Raw genomic sequence first — 22,633 nt, 5'->3', positions numbered from 1 at the left:
TGTTTTAGGATAACTCTCAGAAAGGGGGCTGGTGGCATTGGAAGAAGGGAGAATTAAGGTGCATTATGATGGGCCCTGGATAATGGCGTATCTTTTTTATACTTTGCACCTGGGAGATGTTTGGCCAGTGCTTGTTGAGAGCTGAGAGCATGCATGGAGTGAGACTGGGTTCAAATCCCAACTCCACCACCTGTCTGCCTCGTGTTTTTTTTTTTTTCTTTTATTAAGATGGGATAATTTATATAAAATTTAAAAAAGAAAGTATATGTAAAATGCTTTCATTTAGTACTTATTAAATGGCAGATGCTTGTAGGAAGATGGCTGAAAAAGGCAGAGAATGATTAAATGTTGAAATAAACAGTCAAATCCTGAAAGGAATGCACAGAAGGTAGTACTTGGCTTTCTTGTGTATCTTTATTGACATTTTTATCCTCATGTTATATCTTTGTGGCAATTTTAGTTTAACCAGTCTAAATTATAGTGTACCTGGGGCTAGAACCTCTATTCAAGAGAAGAAAATTCGGAAAGTAAGAGTATGGAGAGAGGCACTAGGCTTAACATTTGGCATTGACCTGGGGCTAATAATAAACGATTTCGAAGGTTCTTGAAGAGGCAAGATGAGTTTTAAATTAAGTCTTAAGTTTGAGGTAAAGCTGTAAAGTGTCCTGAAAATATGTAATTGCTCTTCAAAGTGCTTTTGCGTTCTTACTAAATCATCAAGTGATCCTGTGGGGTAAGTGTTTCATAGATGAGGCTGAGGCTCTTAGAATGGAGTTTCATTTTCACTTTCAATCCTCAGTGGTTCTTGGAGAGCAGGAGTGAGATTGGTAAAGCATTTGGCATATGTGAGGTGTTATTTTCAGGCAGGTTTATATAGGTGATAACTACCTTGTCAGTCCTTTTATAAAGCATTTCCTGATGCTTCTTACTGCTGCGGGGATCTGAATTGTATGTCACAGGGACTAACAAAGACCAGACAGAGAAGTTTGGGAGCAACACAGAGTTTCAGAAGGGCTTATGTACAGCCTTGAATGAGGGGGATGAGACTGAAGAAAGGCTGAGGCCTATTAGGAAGGAAGTTTTATTTCAAGTTACTTACACAATTTGCAACCAGCAGATGTGGAGCCTCTAAGTCACTTTTGTGGGTCCCCCCCCCCAATTAAGATATTAATATTTGCATACATGAAAAAATTCTGATAAACTTACAGAGAAACAAATAATCTTGAGATAGCTGTGATGATTGGTTTCACCTATATGTAGTACTGGGGTGACAGTTGAGAATCTGAAATTGAAAATCTAGAGGAAACAATGTGGAATTGGACATTTAACTTGGCATCCCAAGTTAGAACACAAAACATATTTTCCACAAAAGTTTTTTTTTTTAATATGGCACCTAGGATGTGAGTGGTCTTTTGTCTCATGATCTGTCCTGTTATCTGACCATAATCCTTTATTCTATAGGAAAATACATTCAGCGTTTTGAGCAACCAACCTGGAAACATAACTTACGTGTTCATCAGGACCTCTCTGTATTACTCATTTTAGAAATTGGAAATGTGTAGAGTTTTGTCGCAATTTTAAGAGAATCATACTAGCAGTGTTAGAGCTTTTGGGAATAAAAAACAATCTTCTGTTTATTCTTTCATATCTGGCCCAGCTCCGGTTGAACTAGCATTTGGGAACCACTGCTCTCATCTTTGCTTTTCCTTCTAAGCCAGTTAGATATCCTGCAGTGTTGAGAAAAAAAGATCAGCTTTCCAAACAGCTATTGGGTGGTGTAGAATTTATAGATGGAAATATACACACTCACTGTTCCATTGCCTCAGCAATATATAAGGAATATTTGGATAGATTTGGGGTGTTTTTAAAAGGTAAAAAGTATGTTCCAGTCTATACTCTTTGCACGATGACCTGCCAGACATTATCTATTCTTAGATAGAATTTTTCTGTAAATTACTGGTAAGATTAGGACTCAGTCATTAATTTTCAAAATATTTACTAAGCATTTACTATGTCAGAAACACTGTGCTAGGAGCTGGAGAGATGTGTGATTATAATTTTGTCCTGTCTGTCACAGCACTTAAGGTCCACCAGATCACATCAGGGAATTGCCAATCTAAACACAAATAAGATATGTTGAAATTGAATTGTCAAAAATGCCTTGTTCGCTGGTTGAGCCACCAGTTCTCAACCATAGCTGTGCTCCAAAATCATTGGTGTAATAAAAAATAGAATATATGCTTAGTCCCCACATCAGAGCTCTAGGTTTGAACCTGTAGATATGAGCTAGTCCTGGGGTATTTTTAAAAAAGCTTCACAAGTGAAACTGAAACCCAGTTAGGGTGAAGAATCACCCATTATGTTTTATAGACCTTCCTCAGAGAACAGTGAATGAGCTCAGTGATTTGTTCAGTACATGCCAGTTCCCATTTATATGCCAGTACTGTGCAAGCAGTGGTTGGTATGGAAAACCAGACAGGCACTGTCCTTGCCCTTATAGAGCAGCTGATAGGTTCGTGGGGAAGACAGACACTGAGTGAGGGGACCATTCAAAAAGGAGCCTTTCAGGAATGTAAACAGGAGATGGTAACCTCTCCAAAGTTCACGGAAGACCAATGTGATTAAATTAAAGTTTTAGTGTCCCAGTTGATTAAATTAATGTTTATGGTGACATGTGATTTAAAATTGAGTAGGAATTTTGCAAGGTGATGGTATGGGAGAGAGTTTATTCCATGTGCAGAAAAAAGCATGTACAGAGGTCCTGAGGTAGAGGACATGGTGTGGAAGAAAAAGAAGAATGGTTGGAGAACAGGAAGCAGTCTTTCATTGGGTGATGCTTGAGAGGCTGACATAGTCTCATAGCCTTGGGTTTTAGACTTTACTCTTAGGACAATGTAAACTTATTGAAGGATTTTTAATTTTAAAATGTTAAATTACTTTGCAAGCTATTGTACATACAATATATTTATCTAGTTAATAATAGAAAACATCAGTAAAGCATTGCTAATATCTTAGCTCTCTTCTACTCTTCTCCCTGTTTGCATCCCCCATTCTCCACTATCCTGCATTTTGTAATGATCATTACCTTTTCTATTTTTTTAAATACTTTTTTTTTTTTAAATTTTAAAAAAGTACTTTAGATTACACAAATGTTCTATAAAAAATATAGGGGAATTCCATATGCCCCACTCCCTACCCCTCCCACATGTTCCCACATTAACAATATCCTTCATTAGTGTGGAACATTTGTTACAATTGACAGACACATGTTGGAGCATTGCCACTAAGTGTGGATTAGAGTTTACATTATAGTTTACACTCTGTCCTGCACAATTTTGTAAGTTATATTTACAATTCTGTAAAATATGTGATGGCCTGTATCCATCATTGCATCATCATTCAGGATAGTTCCAATGTCCCGAAAATGCCCCCATATTACAGCTGTTTTTCCCTCTCCCTCCCCTCAGAACCTCTGGTGGCCACTGCCTCCACATCAATGATAAAAGTTCTTCCATTGCTAGAACCACAATAAGTCTATAGTAGAATAACTGTAAGTCTGCTCTAGTCCATCATTCATTCCCCAGTCCTGAGGATTTTGGGTTGGTGCCCATACCACCTCTAACTGAGAGGGGGCTTAGATCCCTGGGGCTGATAGACGGGGCTATCTTGCTTGCAGTTGTAGACTCTCTCTCTGTTCCTTGGGGTGGGTGTTGTCCATTATCATCTCCTTGGTAGTTGTCCTGGGTGAGTCCAATGAACTGGAGAGTAGGTGTTGCAACTCTGTTGAGATTCAGGGCCCAACTGGCACATGGACAGCCCAAAGGTTTAAGTCTCTTGGACATACACCTATCAACTCTATTACTAACTATAGGTTCAAATAGAAGGGTCAGAAGAGCCACGTGTGGGGAAACCACAAATGAATCCTACTCTGTCACACTGCGGAGTGTAAATTCCAAAGTAGGGCCCACTGGTGGGTTGCCAAACTCCTGAGCTCTTTGCCCTGCCTATAGTGTCTGGGTGTCTCTAGAGCCCTCAGGAGCCAGCTATTTGAGGCAATATTTACGATGGCAGTCAGTGAGATCCTGCTGAGACATGCATAAGTGTAACCTCTGGAATGACCTCCTGCATCACTTTGAAATCTCTTAGCCGAATAAACTAATTTGTCTTTACCCTTTCCCCCTTTTGGTCAAGGTCTTTTCTGGGTGCATTGCTATACTTTTCTTTATAATTTTAGCACATCTGTGTTAAATTTGTTGCATTTCATCCAATATTAATGGAATCATATCATATGTGTTTTTTTTAGTTCACTATTCACATTTTTGGCATTCGTTCTTGTTGATATATAGAATAGTAGTTCATTTTTTACTGCTCTATAGCATTCCATTGTATTAGTATGTATTTATCTATTCTGTTGAGGGAAAATTGGACTGCTTCCAGACTTTTGCCATTACAAACATTCTTAAGTGTAACCCAGTATGCAAGTGAAAGAGTTTTTCATGAGTAAATACCCCAGAGTGGAATTTCAGGTAGAGTCAAAGGGTATGTCCTGCTAATAATGCCCTACTGCTTTCCAGCATAGACGTACTGATTTTTCTTCCCATCAGAAGTGGATGGGCTCTCCAGTTGCTCTACATTCTTTTTTTGTCTAGTGGTTATGACATTATATTCCATTATGGTTTTAATTTTCATTTCCCTCATTACTAATGAGATTCAGCATCTTAAATTATGTTTGTGGACTAGTGTTTAAAATGCCCATTCATGTGGTTTGCTTATTTTTCTCTTGAGTTCTGTTTTTCATATTGATACATAAGAATGCTTTATGTATGTTGGATACTAGTCTTTTGTCAGGTATATAAAGTATAGCATTCATCCATGAACATACATAAACAATAAATGTATAGTAAAAGTGTGAACTTACCAAAAAAAAATGCATGTCATCATACAAGGCTCCTATGCATCTCACCATCAACACCTTGCATTGTTGTGAAACATTTGTTATAAACTATGAAAGACCATCGTCAAAATATTACAACAAACTATAGTCTATATCTTACATTTGGTGTATTTTTCCCTCAACTCACCCAATTATTAACACTTTATATTAGTATTATGTATTTGTTTTCATTCATGAGAATATTCTCACATTTGTCCTGTTAATCACAGACCATCATCCACCACTGGATTCCCTGTGTTACACAATCCCATGCTTTTCAATTAACATTATTAATAATGCTACATACATTAAGCATCAGCTCCTATTCTCAACCTTCTTTCTTTATGATGTTCTTAGATTGCAAATGTCTTATTTTTAATTTTAGGTCATAATTTTTTTTCTATTAAATCCTGTGGATGAAATATCTGATGATTTGCCTCAAAATAATACAGCAGTGGAAGGAGGAAGGGTGGATGTATAGGTGAAACAGGGTAGGCCATGTGCTGGTAACTTTTGAAGATAAGTGATAAATACATGCGGGTTCATTAGACATTTCCCTTTACTATTGTGTATATTTTTAAATGTTCATAAAAGGAAGACTTCTTCCCTGGTCTGAGGTAATAAACCTATTTTATATTCTAAAAGTTTTATTTATGGTTTTGTCTTTCCCATTTAAGTTTTAAGAGTACCTAGAATTGAATTTTGCATGTGGGAATAGGAATCCAATTTTCTGTTTGCCTGTATGGATGGTCTGTTGCCTTAGTACTATTTACTGCATAGATTTGTCCTTTTCATTCATTTCTTTGTAGTACCGTTCTGTCATAAAACAAGTCTTTCTCTCTGTCTTTGGGCCTATTTCTGAACTCTGTTCTGTTGAATTTCTGTTTATCCTTGTGCCAGTTTTACATCTTAATTACCATAGCCCGGTAGTAGTACTCGATATCTGGTCAGGCATTACTATTTCTTTAGGGGGTCTATGCTATCCTTGGCCCTTTTGACTTTTAATATGAATTTTATAATCTTTGTTGGAGTTTTATTGGAATTGCACTGAATCTATAGATCAATTTGGAAAGAATAGGTATCTTTAATATTGACTATATTCAAGAAAATGATTTTTTCTCTATTGATTTGTCTTTAATGTTTTTTAATAAACTTTAATAACTTTCTTCATCTATTGCTAAGTAGTTAGAGTGCTACTTCCAAGTATAGGCATACCTTGTTTTATTGCGCTTCACTTTATTGCACTTTGTAGATACATTTTTTTAAGAAGATATAATACTATTGCACACTTAATAGAACAACAGTATACTGTAAACATTTGTCTGCACTGGGAAACCAAAAAATTCATGATTTCCTGTATTGTGATATTCACTTTATTGTGGTGGTCTAGAACAGAACCCACAGTGTCTCCAAGGTATGTCTGTAATAGCTTAAATTATATTTTTAAACTTCTTGTGTATAGAATACAAGTGACTATTGCAAATTGATTTTATATGAAACAGCTTTGCTTGATTCTTATTAATTTTCATAATCTGTAAATTCCTTTATATTCTACATAGGAAATTATATCATCTGCAGTTTTATATCTTTTCAGTCTTTGATTGAATTGGCTTTGACTCCAACAGAAATCACTTGACTTCTAATAGAAAATATTCTAACAATCTAATAGATTATTAGACTCAGTGTCAGCAAAGATAGCAGAAGTAGGGCTTCTGCTACATCTCCAGTATTTCTAGTATTTTATAAGTGGTTGGTTGATCCTGAGGCCAAAGTTTGTGGGAATAATAGTTATTAGCTTTCTACCTTCAGAACAGAAAAATCAGACAAAAATTAGGTGGCAAATACTAGTGCTCCAACTCTACTTCAGGTTATTTTCATAAAGTGGTGGAGGAAGGGTGACTACTGAGAGGGAGATGGTGAGCATATGGAAAGGGACATGGCCGTAGTGCGTGGGCTCCTTGAAAGCAGAAGCAAGCAGGACCTGGGGCCCAGGAGTAGGTGAGGAGCTACGTCTCCTCTCCTACAGAGAGAGCCTCCTCAGACCTAGGGCGGGTTTCAGAATGGTGGTAGATCCAGAGGGCCACGAGCGTTCCTTACCTAGTTTCCAGAAGGTCACTAGCTCACCCATGTGGTCTGTTACATTTGGATAGAGAGTGCATATAAATATTGTATGGTGCTCACGAAACATTCTCCTTTATATAGACCACACAGCCTCTTTTATATATTAATATCACAACAACCTCAGTCACTCTGGCTTGCTTTGCTGTGTTGTTAGCATTTTTTTTTTTTTTAAATACAGTTGTATCTCTCCAACAACTTATACTAGAAAAATCTGGGGGGAAGATTAGAAAATCTTACCCTCTCAAAAGGCAGGCACAATATGTACAGAATGATATTAGCCACCTGCAGAAGCAGCACCCCTCACAGAGAAATGAGGGTGAACCCAGTCAAGTGCCCTCAAGTCTAAACTGAGTCTAGTCAAGATTCCAAGTCAGGCTCTCAGGAAATCGAGGCAGGGATGACTCTGTCATAAAGAATCCATGGTGTGGGAAACAGATGTGGCTCGACCAATTGGGCTCCCATCTGCCATAGAGGAGGACCACGGTTTGATGCCCAGCACCTCCTGGTGAGGGCAAGCTGGCCCACGCGGGAATACCACCCTGCATGGGAAAGCTGGCCCACACAGGAGTGCCTGTCGACACGGAGAGCTAGCACAGCAAGATGACGCAACAGGAAACACAGAGGAGTGAAAATAAGAAGACACAGCAGAACTGGGAGCTGAGGTGGACCTTCTCCCACTCCAGAAGGTCCCAGGATTGGTTCCCGGAGCTTCCTAATGAATATAAGCAGACACAGAAGAACACACAATGAATGGACACAGCAAATGGAGGGGGGAGTGGAGGAGAGAAATAAAAAGAATCCGTGGTGTAATCTCTCTGAAACGGTTGAGTTATCCTAACACAAGGCTTACATGTAAGCTAGAAAAAAGGAAAGAGTGAAAGAGAACTTCTCCGTGCTTGTTCTCAGTGCTTGTGGTGTACCCAGGGTGGGTCATGCCGCGCTTGAATTGGCTACCGAGCATCCTGGGACCATGATTCCAGTGCACTCCAGGGTGGAAGTGACTGGTTAATGCCCTGAGCTGTAACCATTGTCCCTCGGGTCAGCTCATTTTCCAGCTGTTTTGGACTTTCTCTATCTGCAGGCCTTGCCCCACCCACTCTCTGGTCTCTGACTTCACAGAGGCCACAGAAGCAAGCAGATGGAAGGAAGCACCCTCTATTCTTCACCTTCAGATCAGCAGGCTTCCTTAGGTTGAGTCCTTCACTTGCTTCTCCACCCCACCCTTCTCCCACTTCCAAAGGCTACCACACCACTTTTCATGGTGACTCGTAAGTGGATCCTTTTATTCACACTATTTGATAATGTGCCTTTTTGCCACTTCACAATATATGTCTGAGAGTTCTCCATGTCATTTCACGTAGGTTTCCTTTTTTTTTTTTTTTAAGGCAGTACTGGGGATTGAACCTGGGACCTTGTACATGGGAAGCAAGAGCTCAACCACTGAGCTACACCCACTCTCCCATATTTTTTAATGATTGCCTGAAATTCCCCAAAGTGGACGCACTAATTTAACCATGTCCCTATTATCATCATCTAGAATATTTTCAGTGTAGAAGGTTTTGCTTTTATAATGATCGCTTTTAAAAATTTTTATTTGTTACTATATTGCTCTAATTTTACTAATAATTATTTTAAATTTGACCTCTTTAAGAATTTATGCAGTGTTCAGTTTACATGTCATCTTATAGTTTTGTTTACTGGACACACCCTTTTCAAGTTTTTATTTAAAAATTTTTATTATGAAAAGCTTTAAATGTAGTTTTAAAAATACAAAGAGTAGTATAAGGAATAATTATCCATTTTCACTAAACAGTTTTGACAAATAACATTTGCTTCAGATTTTTTTTAATCTCATATATATGGAATCATAAATAGTTTTTGATTTTTAAATTACATGTCATTACTGCACTTGCTTTTTTTGAGATGTATTCATGTTCATCTTTTTCTGTTTTTATCCTTTTAAAGCTAATGTAATTGACATTGATGTCACAGCCATCAAGGGGTTGACAGAACAGATGCTGCCAGAGAAAAAGCTAAGATGTTATTTATGTTGAACAGAAAGTACATTTATTTTTCCTCTTCAGTTCAGAATTCCTAATTCAATGATAAGATTCTTTGGATCTTATCAGAACCTTTGCATCTCAATCTCTATCCCTGTGGCCTTTCTTTCCTTTTACAGTTAATTTATTTTAATTAATGTGGTATGCAGTGGTGTAGTTTGTCTGGTTTTGTGGCTTTTGGGAAGCTCTTTTTTATTTTAATTTGATGACTTTGGAAGAACTTGTTCATCTACTGTCTGGTTAAAAAAAAGAATAGAGTGCATCTTTAGAGATGGATATACTGTGTGTATTTTGTTTCTTAATGACTCTTTGGAGTATTTAAGTAACAGGAGGAATGTCAATATGAATTTACAGATTACTTCAGAATAAAGGGTTGTGAGACTTTTTTTTAAGATTTATTTATTTAGTACCTTCCCCTACCCCCCATTGTCTGCTCTCTCTGTCCATTTGTTGTGCATTCTTCTGTGTCTGCTTGCCTTCTCTTAAGGCAGCACCAGGAACTGATCCTGGGGCCTTCTGGAGGGGGAGAGAGATGCTCAATCTCTTATACCACCTCAGCTCCATGGTCTGCTGCAAATCTTATTATCTTTTCTCTGTGTCTTTTTTTGTTGTGTCATCTTGCTGTGTCAGCACTCCATGTGGGCCGGCTTTCCACTTGGGCAAGCTCGCTGCTCGGGCCAGATTACCTTCACCAGGAGGTCCTGGGAATTGAACCCTGGACCTCCCATATGGTAGATAGGAGCCCAGTCCCTTGAGCCATATCTGCTTCCCTGTTAGACTTTTCTTAAATCCACAGTGTAGAAACTAATTTGTCTGGTTTTGTCCTAGATTTACATGGCAATGTAGGTGGCTAAATGAGATTTGTGTTCTGTTTCCTTGAATTTTATTCAGTCAATATAAGCCCAAGTAACTCTAATTTTGATTAAGTGAACGCAGGAATTGAATAGATTTGGATAAAATTTCAATAATGTGGTATCCTTTGATGTCCACACTTGCTTTATCCAAATGCAGGAACTGAAGAGTTTTGGGTAACAAGTACCAGCTAATTGCCAGCCATAGAATATTCTTGTATAGAAAAATCCAGTTATCAGTAAAGCAACCTTTGTCATTGTGGAGTGGCTGTGAATCCTAGAATTACGTTATTGATATTAACTTGAAAAAAAATATGCTTCCCTGCTTAAATTTTTCCCATGGTTCATAATTCTTCTTTCCGGTGCCATGTAGAATATACCTGTTCACTTTATTTATAACCTTACTTTACATGTTCCCTTGCCTTAGCCTTCTCTAAACCAAACATCCCTTGTTGTTTCCTGCCTTTCTTTGAAATCAGGATTTTTCTCCTGGATGATGACCTCTAAATTGTCTCTATAGGCCATAGCTGGGTTTTATCCCTCCCCCAGCTGTTAGCTCCTGGGAGTTAGTATTCATCAAAAACCACTGCTGGTTTTGTTTTCCCTACAAAATTTAACCCTTTAAAAGCATAGGAATGACTCTTGACTCCTCTTATTCAAAACCTTTCTTTGGGCTCTGACTTTTGTCAGTCTCATTCAGCCTGAGATAGCTCCCCTCCATGCTGTCTCTAGCGAAACCAGTGGTTTTTTTTTGGTTTTGTCTTGTGTTCCCCTTACCCATTCCTGCCTTTTTTCAAACTGTTCTTTTAGAATATACCAGAAACAAAAAACATGAATTTTTTCTTCATATAGCTTTTTTCCTTAACTTCTATAGAGAATGTTGATATTTAGTAACTGTGTCCATTTAAACATGTTTAAAATTGGATATTTTTGCCTTGGAGTTTTACATGCATTGAAAAGTAGTGTGGGTGGTGGGAATTATAGTGTTCCATCTTTGAATTTAAAGCTTTGTATTTTTGTGTAAATGAGTATCTCAGCATTCATCTGCATCATAGAATTTTTTAAAAATCTTGCTTTGTCACTCCTTGTTTCATTTAATATAATATCTAAGTAACAGTATGCCAAGTAATAAGCATTTGTTAGGTTGAACTAGGGACTGAGATTGGGATAGGGCTGAATATAGTTCAGTAGAGGTTCTAGTTTAATACCATTCCTTTTTTCAATCTCCTATCTTCCTGTCTTATTTTAATTTATAACGAAAGTTAGGCAGCTTGATCTAGGCATAGTGAGTCATTCAAGGAAGGATATATATAACTGGCAGCATGTCTCATTTAATAATGTAAAAGGTCAGTAGGTTCAGCTCTAAGGACTGCAGTGGTGAGCATTCCTTTTCCCTTAATTTTTTTTTTTAAGCAATCCATCACAAATAAAACATTTGTCACTTTTAAAGGCTTAACTTAAACAGATTATTGGACTGGTGATTCATATCCAGCAGCTCATTCAACTTTTGCACCTGTCTCATCTCTGGTTGCTTTTCCAGAACTACTACGTTCAGTGTGCAGCTCCATGAGTTTTTCCTAATTCAAACTTGGGCTTCTTCAGCATTTTTACTTTTCTAATGAACGCATCATGGAGAGGATAGATTGGCAAGCCTTTCTGTGCCTTTACCAGTGCTATTTGGAATCAGTTTATTCTCCAACTCATTTGCCTGCACCTCTCAGGTCACGATCATCTTCCAGATTTGGCAGACCTATTTGGGTGTAAGAGGTCTTCCAAATCTGATTGTTACGTTTTTGTGTGTGTGTGTGTTGTTTTTTTTTTAAGTAAAACTAGCAGAACAGACTAAGTAAATAAACATCGGTAGTTTTGACATCAACGTGTGCTTTAGTCGTAGTATGTCATTTTCTGACCATGGGGCACATTTTGTCACGGGTAAGAGCCATGCCATGAAAGTTGGCTAGGCAGTTTCTGCCCTGCACATCTCAGTAATTAGTTTGAATTTTCTAAATGCAATTTCATCATACTGTAGATCAGTATGACTCACTTAAAAAACACGACCCTTAAGGCCATCAGGTGCAATTTTGGTTTCTAGTCCTTTTAATTAGTGTTTTCCCGATATTTCTTATATTGAATAATGCTAGTACTGTCACATCGTACCAATCTCAGAAAATGGATTGACCACTTTCGACAACGTTTTGCTCCCTTTTTGCCACCTTTTGTAAGGAGCTTGTTCTTGTCGACTGCTGTGGTGCTGCTCAGAGAGCTAAAAGGGCTCCCCTCATTCTTAAAGAATACTTTGTTTAAAGAACACTAACACTTAAAATTATGAAAATATTCCTCATACAGTAACAGTTTTCCCCTATATTATTCTCCTTTGTCTTTAATATGCATACTTTTCTAGCAAAGGCCTACCTCTCCAGTAGTGTTTATGAAAGAAAGAGAATGAGAAACTGGTGGTGGTAATCTCTCTGTGAGCCCAGTGTCTGTCCTGAGAAAGGTCCTCTTGTTAGGAAGAAGCCAGCCAGTGGTTCTGCTTAGCTACTCTTTGGCCTTGAGAACAAGAACCTATTTAGAAGAAGTCATGCAGTCCATGGAGGCAGACATCGGGTCACTGCATTTTAGTAGCCATAAAGAAATGTAGACCAAAATAAAGACATGCAGAAAAGTTAATTCACTTATTGAACTAAGATATGATAAAATTGTAACTGGCTTTGTGGATTTTAAAGGTTTTTTCGGCTTGGATGGTTACAGCATGATTTTAGGAAATATTCTTTCTTTGGAAATCTGATTTTAAGCAGTATCATATAGGTTTTTGTTTTGTTTTGAAGGAAAATTTATGCATTTCAGGAAGTTTCTAGCATGTTATGGCCAAAAATAGGAAAAAAATGACCGTCTTCATTTGAATGCCGCTGCTGCAGCTCAGCTTTCATTTATACTATTCAAAGCTGGGTGTGGAAGGCCAGTGATAAGAGATTGTACACTGGACTTTATAGTGGTTTAAATTGAAATAATAGAGCTTGAATGGATTTTCTGGTATTATTATGTCCAAAATCTGGCCGTAATGGAGAATCATCTGAGAAGAACACTTTAAAAAATATAGGATCTTGTACCTGCTTTTCAGAGACGCAGATTTAGTAGATTTATTATTTGGTGAAGAGTGTCTCCTTTTGTGTATGTGTGTTATGTGTGCACATACCCATATACATGTACACACATGCCAAATTTGCCATTCCCTCCTACTTGTGCTGCATTTTTTACTTTATTCTGTATAAAGGCCAATGTTGTGCCAAGATTTTCTTTTAGTAAGAGCTAGAATCAAAGACCTGTGGCATTTCAGAGCTTGAGAGTGGAAGGCTCTGGGAACTGTGATTCCACATGTGGTGTGTAGCTTTTAAGGCTTATGAGCACTCTTCTGGGAGGAAAAGAAATGAGGAGTTATTTGAGCTTTGTTTTCAGCCCTCCTGGCCTGGGCCCTGGCTCTTGCAGTGTTGGGCACTCCAGGAGACCTGAGTGAGCCTATGGCCAGTCTCTGGTCCTGCAGGCACTCGCCAGATAGTGTCTGCATGCCCCATTTCAGCTTGACTTGGTGGTTTGCTTAGGAAGTCTCCTTGTTGTTTCATTGATGGAAGTATTCTTTCAGGGAATGAGATGGAGCGTTTGGGGGAGTTTTTATTTTTGTATTTTTAATTGAATTATGTCTTTGGAGAAACAGTCAATATGAGAGTTGGTAGTTTATGGTTGTATTTTTCTTGCCAAGTATTGCTCAGATTGAGAGGTCGGAGAAACACTCTTTCTGGTTAAAGAAGGAAAATGAAGGTCAAGGGTCTCTTTGTTTGGTTTTGTTCTGATATTAAAGGAAACTTAAGGAAGAGGTGATAAAGCCGTGAGGATGCCATTGGCACCTTTGTTTCATATTCACAGAGTTTTCTATTTTCTCTGCAACCTGCAGCCTATAAGTCCTTTAATGACACTCTTGGGTCTGTGTCCTTTTATCCCCAGGCTGGTACTTAGAGCCTGACTTGTGGTAGGTACTCAGTACCTAATTATTGAGGGAATGAATGAAGCTATGAAGCATCTACTTAACATTTTTACTTCTGGTGCTATTTTGAAGTGTTTTTGAAATGAGGCATCCACTCAGTCCTGTGTTGCTTACTGTGTGCCTTATATTCCTGTAGAGACCTGAAATGCAGTTTGAATGAAACATGATTGACTTAATAGTTCAACTTTGTCAATTGACTTGACCCTTGAACTTCTTCCTGTCTTTAGACTCCCACAAAGCAAATTAAAGTGTCTTAAATGTTGAGGCTTTGGCTTTCTCCTTTACTTTTTGAAAAAAAATGACTAGCAAGTACCAATGTATATGAGTCGTTTTATAAAAGAATATTTTAAAAGAGCACAAAATCCCACATGACTGACCCTGCAATACATGTTAAAATGTGTAGCCTAATAATGGTTTTGCTCAACAATTAAAAAAAAAACCAAAACAATTATAAACAGCAACTACCATACTTTATTATTATTTTTTTATGTAAAAGCTTGCTAGTTAGTTAGCATCTAATTTTAAATGTAAAATGGTTCTAATACAAAGAATTCTGTGGTTTTACAAATTTAAGGAAAACTGTTCTGTCCCCGTTACCTTCCTTTAATGGCTAGAGTATTCAGGGCTTCTGGTTTTACTCAGATTTCAGTTTATAAGAAGCAGGAAGCAGTGACGAGACATGAGAGGCACTGGATTACTGAGAACTCCCATAAAGAAAGAGACATCAGAGAGAAATGAGACATGAGGAAATGAACTGAAAACAAAACACTATCTAATGATAGTTGAAAATTCTTACGAATAAAAATCCTGGCCTCAAAGTTTAAAATTATTGATCATTATAAAATTAAATATCTTTTAAAACATTAAACATCCATTTTTAGGTGTGTGTGAGAAGTGCAGCCAATTGTAGTGTCAGCACAAATAGGTAGAAGACAAATGGGGAAATATGCTAGCCACGAAGTATGTCCTGTGGGTAGGGGTGATTCTGTTTACAGTTGTTTTATTATTTTCTTTCCATGTTGATGAAACAGCCAGACCAAATCAGTTTGGAATGCCTGGGATAGTGCCACCATATGTTCCCCCTCAGATGCTCAACATTCCACAGACCTCTCTACAAGCAAAACCTGTGGTAAGGTTGTTTCCAGCCTCTTAGCAGGTATTTAGCCCTGCATCTGGTAGGGGACAGGTTCTTTAAAGCTACGTGTCTATTACATTTTAATGAGTGCTAAAATGATTTCCTACACTCTTGAATAGGTATGTGAAATAGATGAAAAGATTTGTTGAATTAAACATAAACCAAGGAAAAGAAATGTTGACTTCCATCTGGGTCCCATAGGCCGCTGTTTCTTTACGTGCGCGTAATGTGTGCCATCTTGTTTTAGGCCCCACAGATGCCGAGCCCAGGTGGTGCTCCGGGTCAGGGTCCATACCCATACAGCCTCTCTGAGCCGGCTCTCACTTTGGAAACAAGTGGAAAGAATTTGACTGAGCAGAACAACTATAGTAACATTCCTCATGAAGGAAAACATACTCCATTATATGAACGGTCCTCTCCAATAAATCCAGCTCAGAGTGGCAGTCCCAATCATGTGGATTCAACTTACTTTCCTGGTTCTTCTACATCATCATCTTCAGATAATGATGAAGGCAATGGAGGAGCTACAAAGTGAGTAGTATACAAAATAGTGGAACTCTTCCCAAATGTGTAATGCAGGTATAGGCTTGTTTTACCATTCTTAGATTACTGGACTGGCTGGCCAGCCTTCTGGACAGAGTATTTCACTCAGAGATTCATTTTGGTACAGTTATTTGATGATGGTCATCTTGTGTTTGGGCTGGGGCTACATGAACATTAAGAGCGGAGGTATATATTTTTTCAGGGCACAGTTTTATAAGGTTTTCAAATTTTTAAATTTGTGTTATACCAGTCCCGTCGCTCTGAACTTGAGCTACTCCTTTTCTGGGAAGGAGTTTTGGAGTAATTGATTTGTGTGATGGCCAAAATGTGTGAAAGAATTTATTTAATTTGGTGCCTCTGACCCCTATTCTTTCTTGGGGTGTGGTTTTCCCGCCACCAAAAAAAAAATGGATTTTTTTTGTTAGAGACCTGTGACTTTCAGTATCTTGGCTCTTAGATCAAGGGAACTCTAAATTTCCTTTCCTTCTCCCAAATTTAGCAGTTCAAATTCCAACTCAACAACTCATAGAATCTTTTTTTTTTTTTTTTGAGGCCGAGGGTTGAACCTGAGACCTTATGTGTGGGAAGCTAGCGCTCAACCACTGAGCAGCATTGGCTCCCTGAATTGTTGTTTTTTTTCCATTTTTAATTTTTTTAGGAGGCATAGGAACTGAACCCGGGACCTCCCATGTGGGAAGCAGGCATTCAGCCACTTGAACCACATCTGCTCCCTGAAGATCATTCTTAAAACAACACTTTTTGCCCAGATATCTTAGACCAAGACTGAAATTCTTCCTATAGAGAAGTATTTAAACATGAATCCTTTAATTAATGGATTATTTACAAATACAAATTTAGAATCTGATTGAGAAAATCTTAAATGTACTCTTCTTCTCTGATTCAAACATCTTTTCCTTTAAATCTGTATCTTATTTCTCTTAGTTTGAATTCTAAAGTGTAGCTAACAAGTTAATCTTAACCATGATTTCTAGTGTAAGAAATATAAGAGACTTAGTGTCCAGTCCTAGTGCAAGTTATTAAGTGTTGTTAATAATAATGAGGCAAGTTAGTTCACCTCGTTTGTCTTTGTTTCTTCATCCATAAATGAAAAATATTGTGTACTTACCTCTCAGGGTGGCAGTTATGGAGAAATTTATTACCATATATTGATTACATACTCTCTTTGCAGGGAAACATAAAATGCCTAAATGTTTATTTGCTGTATGTGCAATCCTAAAATTCTAAAAAGTTGTGATATAGCATTCGAATTTTTAAATTAACCTTCTAGCACAGATATATAAATAACTATATGTTTAAGATTTTCTCAATCAAAATCTCAAGGTTGGAACTCAGAGATTTCATTTTAAATAAGCACCCAAGTGAATCTTAGGTCCTCTGAAGTTTGAGAACCACCGGTAGATGCTCTCAGAAGCCCTTCCAGCCTAGAATTCTAGGCACTGTGAGTTTTCTTTTAAAAATTGACTTTCGTCAGCAAGATCAGAGTATCTGTACAATACAGGTTCAGTTAAGAAATAGTCTTTTTAGACTCTGCAACATAGGTAGAAATAAGACAAAATATGAAAGGAGTGTACTTTATGACTCCAAGTATTTATGTGTTAGAGACAGAAGTATAGAAATTAAGTAGGAAAGCTCATTTGGTGTGATTCAGTGGTAACCATGGGACATCTGAGTTAGAGCTGTCTTATTAGCAGTTCAGGAGAAAGTGAGTTGCCCAACTACATTTGGCAAGTTGTCCTCATTAGAATGTAAGTTGAATTTGAAATAAGATTGCTTAGGAACATTCCCCCTTTGCTATATATTGAACCCTTACCTGATCAGTGTTGGCCTTTTCCTAGCTTATAGTGCTCTATTCTTCCTCTGAACTCCTGGGGCATTTATTGCCTTTACCCTCTATGAGCCATTTTTATTACTTTTTCTTGAGGTACACCTTATTTCCACAACTGGAATATATCCTGTAGGGACAATGTCTACTGCAGGGATTCTTAACCAGGGGTCCACGGAAAGATTTCAGGGGGTCTGTGAACTTGAATTGAAGCAAAATCAACTTATCATCTTATTTTCCTCTGACCTGTAACTGAAATCTAGCATTTTTCACTTATGAATGTATGCAATAAATAAATAATAGTAGTATTCATTTCACCTGACTGGTAAAGGGGTCCATTGAACAAAAAACATTAGGAACCCCTGGTCTAGTGGTTTTCCCGAATTGTGGTGTGAAGTAGAGTGCGTACATAACTTGGAATCAAAAGAGGATTCAAGTTGTGCGATTTAGCAGTGACTTAGCTTCCTTGACTCTGCCACCTCACTTATAATAAATAAGAGACACATGTGTTAAAATTGAGCCAAAGGAAGAATGAGGAGATGAGGGTGCTTTTGCTTGAAGGCTTCACTTTCATAGGTCAGTCCAACTCTGGGTCAAATCCTTGATTATGGGCATCCTTTGCTTAGGTTGGTGCTGTGGTATGACTTTGGTTTATGTATATGGCAGGGTGTCAAGAAGGAAAGAGGGTTCCAGTGTGTTGAGTCAGTTGTACTTGGTGTATTATGTGCAATATGAGGTTGTGCATAAGAAAAGAGAGATTGTTTTGGTAGTTTAAAAAAAAGGAATCAGGATTTGCTTTACCTTGGGATTGGACTTGAATTGAAATCCCTGGACTTAGACCATCTTTTCACAGTGGCCTTGGGGAAAAGAAAATTACCCATTCAGCCAAGAAATATTTGAATTCTTATTATTTTCAGTGAATGTGGAGGTGAATAAGATAGACTAGGTTAAGTCAACAGGGCCAGGCATGGTAACTTTAGGTGGCAATAAGGGCTGTGAAGAAGGCACTGGAGAAGAAGTGGCCAGTGGTGGGGACACCTCTTTAGATGAAATGTGTGGTAAGGCCTTTCTGAAGAGGAGAGACCTGAGCTATGGTATCAGTGACACAAAGACGTGGGGGAAGGACTTTCCATGCATAGGGTTTCTGTGAGAACTTGAAAGAAGGCTAATTTGGCCAAAGGGTGGTGGGCCCACCCAAGAGTAGTGAATCTGAGGGTAGATGACTTAGGGCCACAGTATAGAGTTTGCATTTTATTCTAAGTGGGATGTGAAACCCACCTTGGGTCTGCTTAGGCTGACCCTGGCACTGGGAAGACCCTGCTGTGTATTGTAAATGGGTTTACTGCTGTTTGAATGCCACTGGCCTGTGGGATAGATGGGTGTCTGGATAGTGTGACTGTTGAACTGATCAAAACTAATGAATGGTGGGACTCCAGAGCCTCTGCTTTTAACTTCAGCGGATTAACTGTAGAAGTTTGTATAATTTGTATACCTTAAGACACACTTTAAGATATGAAGAGTGCAGGATAGAGGCCTTCCATGACCCTGAGCTAAATGTGTCATCCTACCCATTGTTCTTACCCTCATATCCTGTTTGAGCCCTTTATGGCATTATAGACTTCTTAAAGTCCCTTGCCTTTCCCTCCATCCCCCGTCCTAGATTTGTAAGTGCCTCGAGGGCAGGGCTTGTCTGGTATTTGCCAGGGTATACTCAGTAAGAATTTACTGAATAGGTCAAAATATCTGCAATAGAAAACAAAGGGTTAATTTCTACAATTTAAAAATATTTCCTACAATACATGTTACATGATACCACAAGGAAGAGTCAGCCAATTTCAGAATGTGGGGCATAATACAAAATAGATGACCTAGTTTCTCCAACAGTACATGGACATGTTCGGGGGAATGGTGTGGAGTGAAGGAGGAGGGATACTGTAGTCAGATAAAAGAGACTTAACCAAAAAAACCTTCCTGCAAATTTAAAAAGACAAAGTGCATTTTAAATGGCAGTGAATATAAAATGTTCACAGAAGAAACATGGACAGTGAACACAAGAAGACATTCACCTGCATTAAAGAATTCAAAGGAGTACAACTTAAAACATAAGCTACCTTAATTTAATTTGTTAAACTTTTTTTTTTAAAAGGTAAAATTCAGCATGGGGCAATGGTTAAAGTGGTGGGACATGTACTCTTCTGGCAGGTAATTGCTGGTATCTGTCAGTATTTGTAGTGTGCAGTTCTGCAACCTAGAAGTTTCTGGGAACTGTGGAATGCTTACACCACCAGTGAGTAAAGATAGGAAAGTCATATTCCCTGCAGCCTATGATCAGGGAAACACCCATATAAGGGAGTATCATACATACTGATACTTTTTGTTCTGATAAAAAAAAAAGTCCATGATAGGTTGTTTTGTGAAAGAATAGTTGTATAACAGCAGAATGTGAAAATAACTCTTACCTAGGTTTCTCTCTAGCGTTTTTGCAGAATCTGTACTAGGCAAGGAGTTCTTAAGTTATGAGAAGACTTGTCACACAGTTGTGGCTAGTTGTGGTATCTTTCAACAAAGATGAACAGGAAGCTACATTGGGCCTGCCTGTTGAAAGATCAGTCTAGAGTTTAATTAGCTCATCCCTCATGTCCACAGACACACACACTCTTCTCTCTAGCTCTGTGTGTGTCCGTGTCTGTTAGAGAAAAATAGATCAGGTGCCCTGGGGAGTGATCTCTAACTAGCCAGTTTTTCCAGATCCATGGCGATTATTTTGGCAGTAAAATAAGAAAGAAATGTGCTCTTTTCTATTTTTCTCTCTTGTCCCCCCTTTTTTTTTTTAAAGAATATCATCAGATCAGTTTTTGGTTAAAACTTGATAGAAAAAATTAAGCAGCATCCTTGTTTTTCTTCTTATTGAACTTTGTCAGATCTTTGTAATTCCATTTTGTTTGAATTAAGAGTTAACAGTTGAATCATTTTGGAGATGTTATTTCATATTTAATTTCATGGATTCATTTAGGCTTTTAGATTGGGAGGGTTACAGATTTGAGGTTGCTAATTTGAAGTTTTTCGTTCTTTGTTTTGTATCTTTTTTTTTTTTTTTTTTTTAATAGTCAATCTCAATTCAAAGTTATAGAATTCAACCATTAGGAAATATACTGAAAAATCTCCATGGTCCCACCTCTAGAGAGAGAACTGTTTCCACAAGGTTGATGAATATTCAAACCACTTTTCTTTGTATATATTATGGTTTTTATGACAGTGGGAAAATATAAGTATGTATCTATTCTTATTTGTATCTCTAAGTGTATGTACATGTATACTTAATATTGCTTCAGTACTTCTGTATGTCATTACTGATCATTTTAAATGGATATTTAAAATCCAATGAAGAGAAAAGACTAGCTTAAAATTTCTCAGCTTCATGATTTTGTGATAGATTTGTTTTATTTCCTTGTATATTTATATACATATTTTACTGAGGGAGGGGGAAAAAACTAATGTAACAGTATCTTTCAATATTTATTATTTATTTCAAGGTGTAGTGTTATGGCGGCATCTGTTGAATAAGCTTTGCAGTCTCTCCCCCCAGTTGGTTTATGATAACAGTGTATGACTCTGTAGGACCAAATCTGGACTGTGAAAGAGGAGCCACTCAGTTAAGGCAAGGACTGGCCATCCTTAATATCTGAGGGGTTCACTTACCAGCACTGAGATGAGAGCCAGCTGTTGTTAAGAACCAGTTCTTAAGTCTCGGTGGGGAAGTGGCTGTGGCTCAATCAGTTGGGCTCCTGTCTACCATATGGGAGGCCCTGGGTTCACATTCTGGGGCCTCCTTGTGAAGGCAGGCTCACCCACACGCTGCGGAGAGCCACCAGCCCGCAAGCACTGTGGAGTGCCGACTCAGCAAGGTAATGCAGCAAAAAAGGGAGGCAAGTAAGAAACATAGAAGAATGTTCAGCGAATGGACACAGAGAGCAGACAACAAGTAAGCTGCAAGGAGCGGGGAATACATTTAAAAAAATAAAAATACAGACACAGAAGAATGCACTGTGAATGTACACAGAGAGCAGAGAGCAAGCAAGCCACAAGGGGCAGGGGGATAAAAAGAAGAGAATTACATATTACGCTGCTCTAGGATACCACAGCATGGAAAGGCTAGAAGCTAAGTGAATGGCTTAAGTACAGCTGTTGTTTTTTTCTTTCAGATTGTTATACTGTTGTGCCAGACAAATATCATTACATTTATATTTCAATTTTTTATCAAGCAGTGAAGTTTTTTTTATTCTCTCATAAAAAACAGTTCTGAATTACTTTTATAAGTGTTGGCAAAAATTGTGATACACACCTTTAAAGAGAGTGTCTATTTATGTTCTAGCTATCCATTGACCTATATAGACATTTTATATTGATCTTGACACAACAAATGTGATTCACAGGTATGTGTCTCTGAATCCTCACTTACAGTCCTTAAAGGGACATCTCCATGACCAGTTGAATCTGTAGCATCTGCAAGACCTGCTACACCACACACCTTCAACAGAAGTGAGAATTCTTAAAGAGCATGTGGAAGAAGTACATGGGGCTTGAGCTACTATGGATTTCTCTTTTACCTTTCTTTTGTGGCTTAGTTCTTCTACTTTAATTTTATTTGGCTCTGCTCTTACTTTCCCATGGACCTGTAAGTCAGCCTGTAGTCAGTGTTCTCTTCCTTCTCTGGTCTGTAAAGGAAAACCATACTCCTGTGGCTTTGGGGATTATCAACGAGAAGTTTCTGTGAGGAGTCAGTCTACTGGAACACTCGGGGTAAATGAGCAGTTACATCTCCCTTGCAGTATCATTCTGCTGACTAGAAAAATGTGGAAGAAATATTAATAATTCAGTGATTAGAATTGTTTGCTCTCTTTGACCAGCTTTAGTGCAGAAAAAGCCCCAAGTGTTCGATAGTGAAGTTCCACATTTAACATCTCTCACAGTATACAAGGCACTGTAGCGTGCAGTGTTGGGTTTATTTCATGCAAGTGTTACTGATTTATGAGAATGATTTTTTACCATTGATTGCTTGTGGCATTCTTCAAGCATGTGTGTGAAACCCACCTTGACACTAGATCTTT

General features: G+C 38.1%; 1 protein-coding gene across 2 annotated transcripts in view; it reads left to right on the top strand.

Moving 5' to 3' along the window:
• FAM120A (family with sequence similarity 120 member A) overlaps positions 1 to 22,633 on the top strand; it is a 135,615-nt gene that overhangs the window by 53,801 nt on the left and 59,181 nt on the right. For both annotated transcript variants that reach the window (XM_004455563.4, XM_058301454.2), the window contains exons 6-7: positions 15,036 to 15,133; positions 15,387 to 15,670. In XM_004455563.4, coding sequence (XP_004455620.2) covers positions 15,036 to 15,133; positions 15,387 to 15,670 — 382 coding nt within the window. The remainder of the gene's footprint in view (positions 1 to 15,035; positions 15,134 to 15,386; positions 15,671 to 22,633) is intronic.

Source organism: Dasypus novemcinctus, chromosome 8 (assembly GCF_030445035.2).
Source record: "Dasypus novemcinctus isolate mDasNov1 chromosome 8, mDasNov1.1.hap2, whole genome shotgun sequence".
Classification (NCBI taxonomy): domain Eukaryota; kingdom Metazoa; phylum Chordata; class Mammalia; order Cingulata; family Dasypodidae; genus Dasypus; species Dasypus novemcinctus.
The sequence above is the reverse complement of the archived record's forward strand: the minus strand, read 5'-3'. Positions and strand labels throughout refer to the sequence as shown.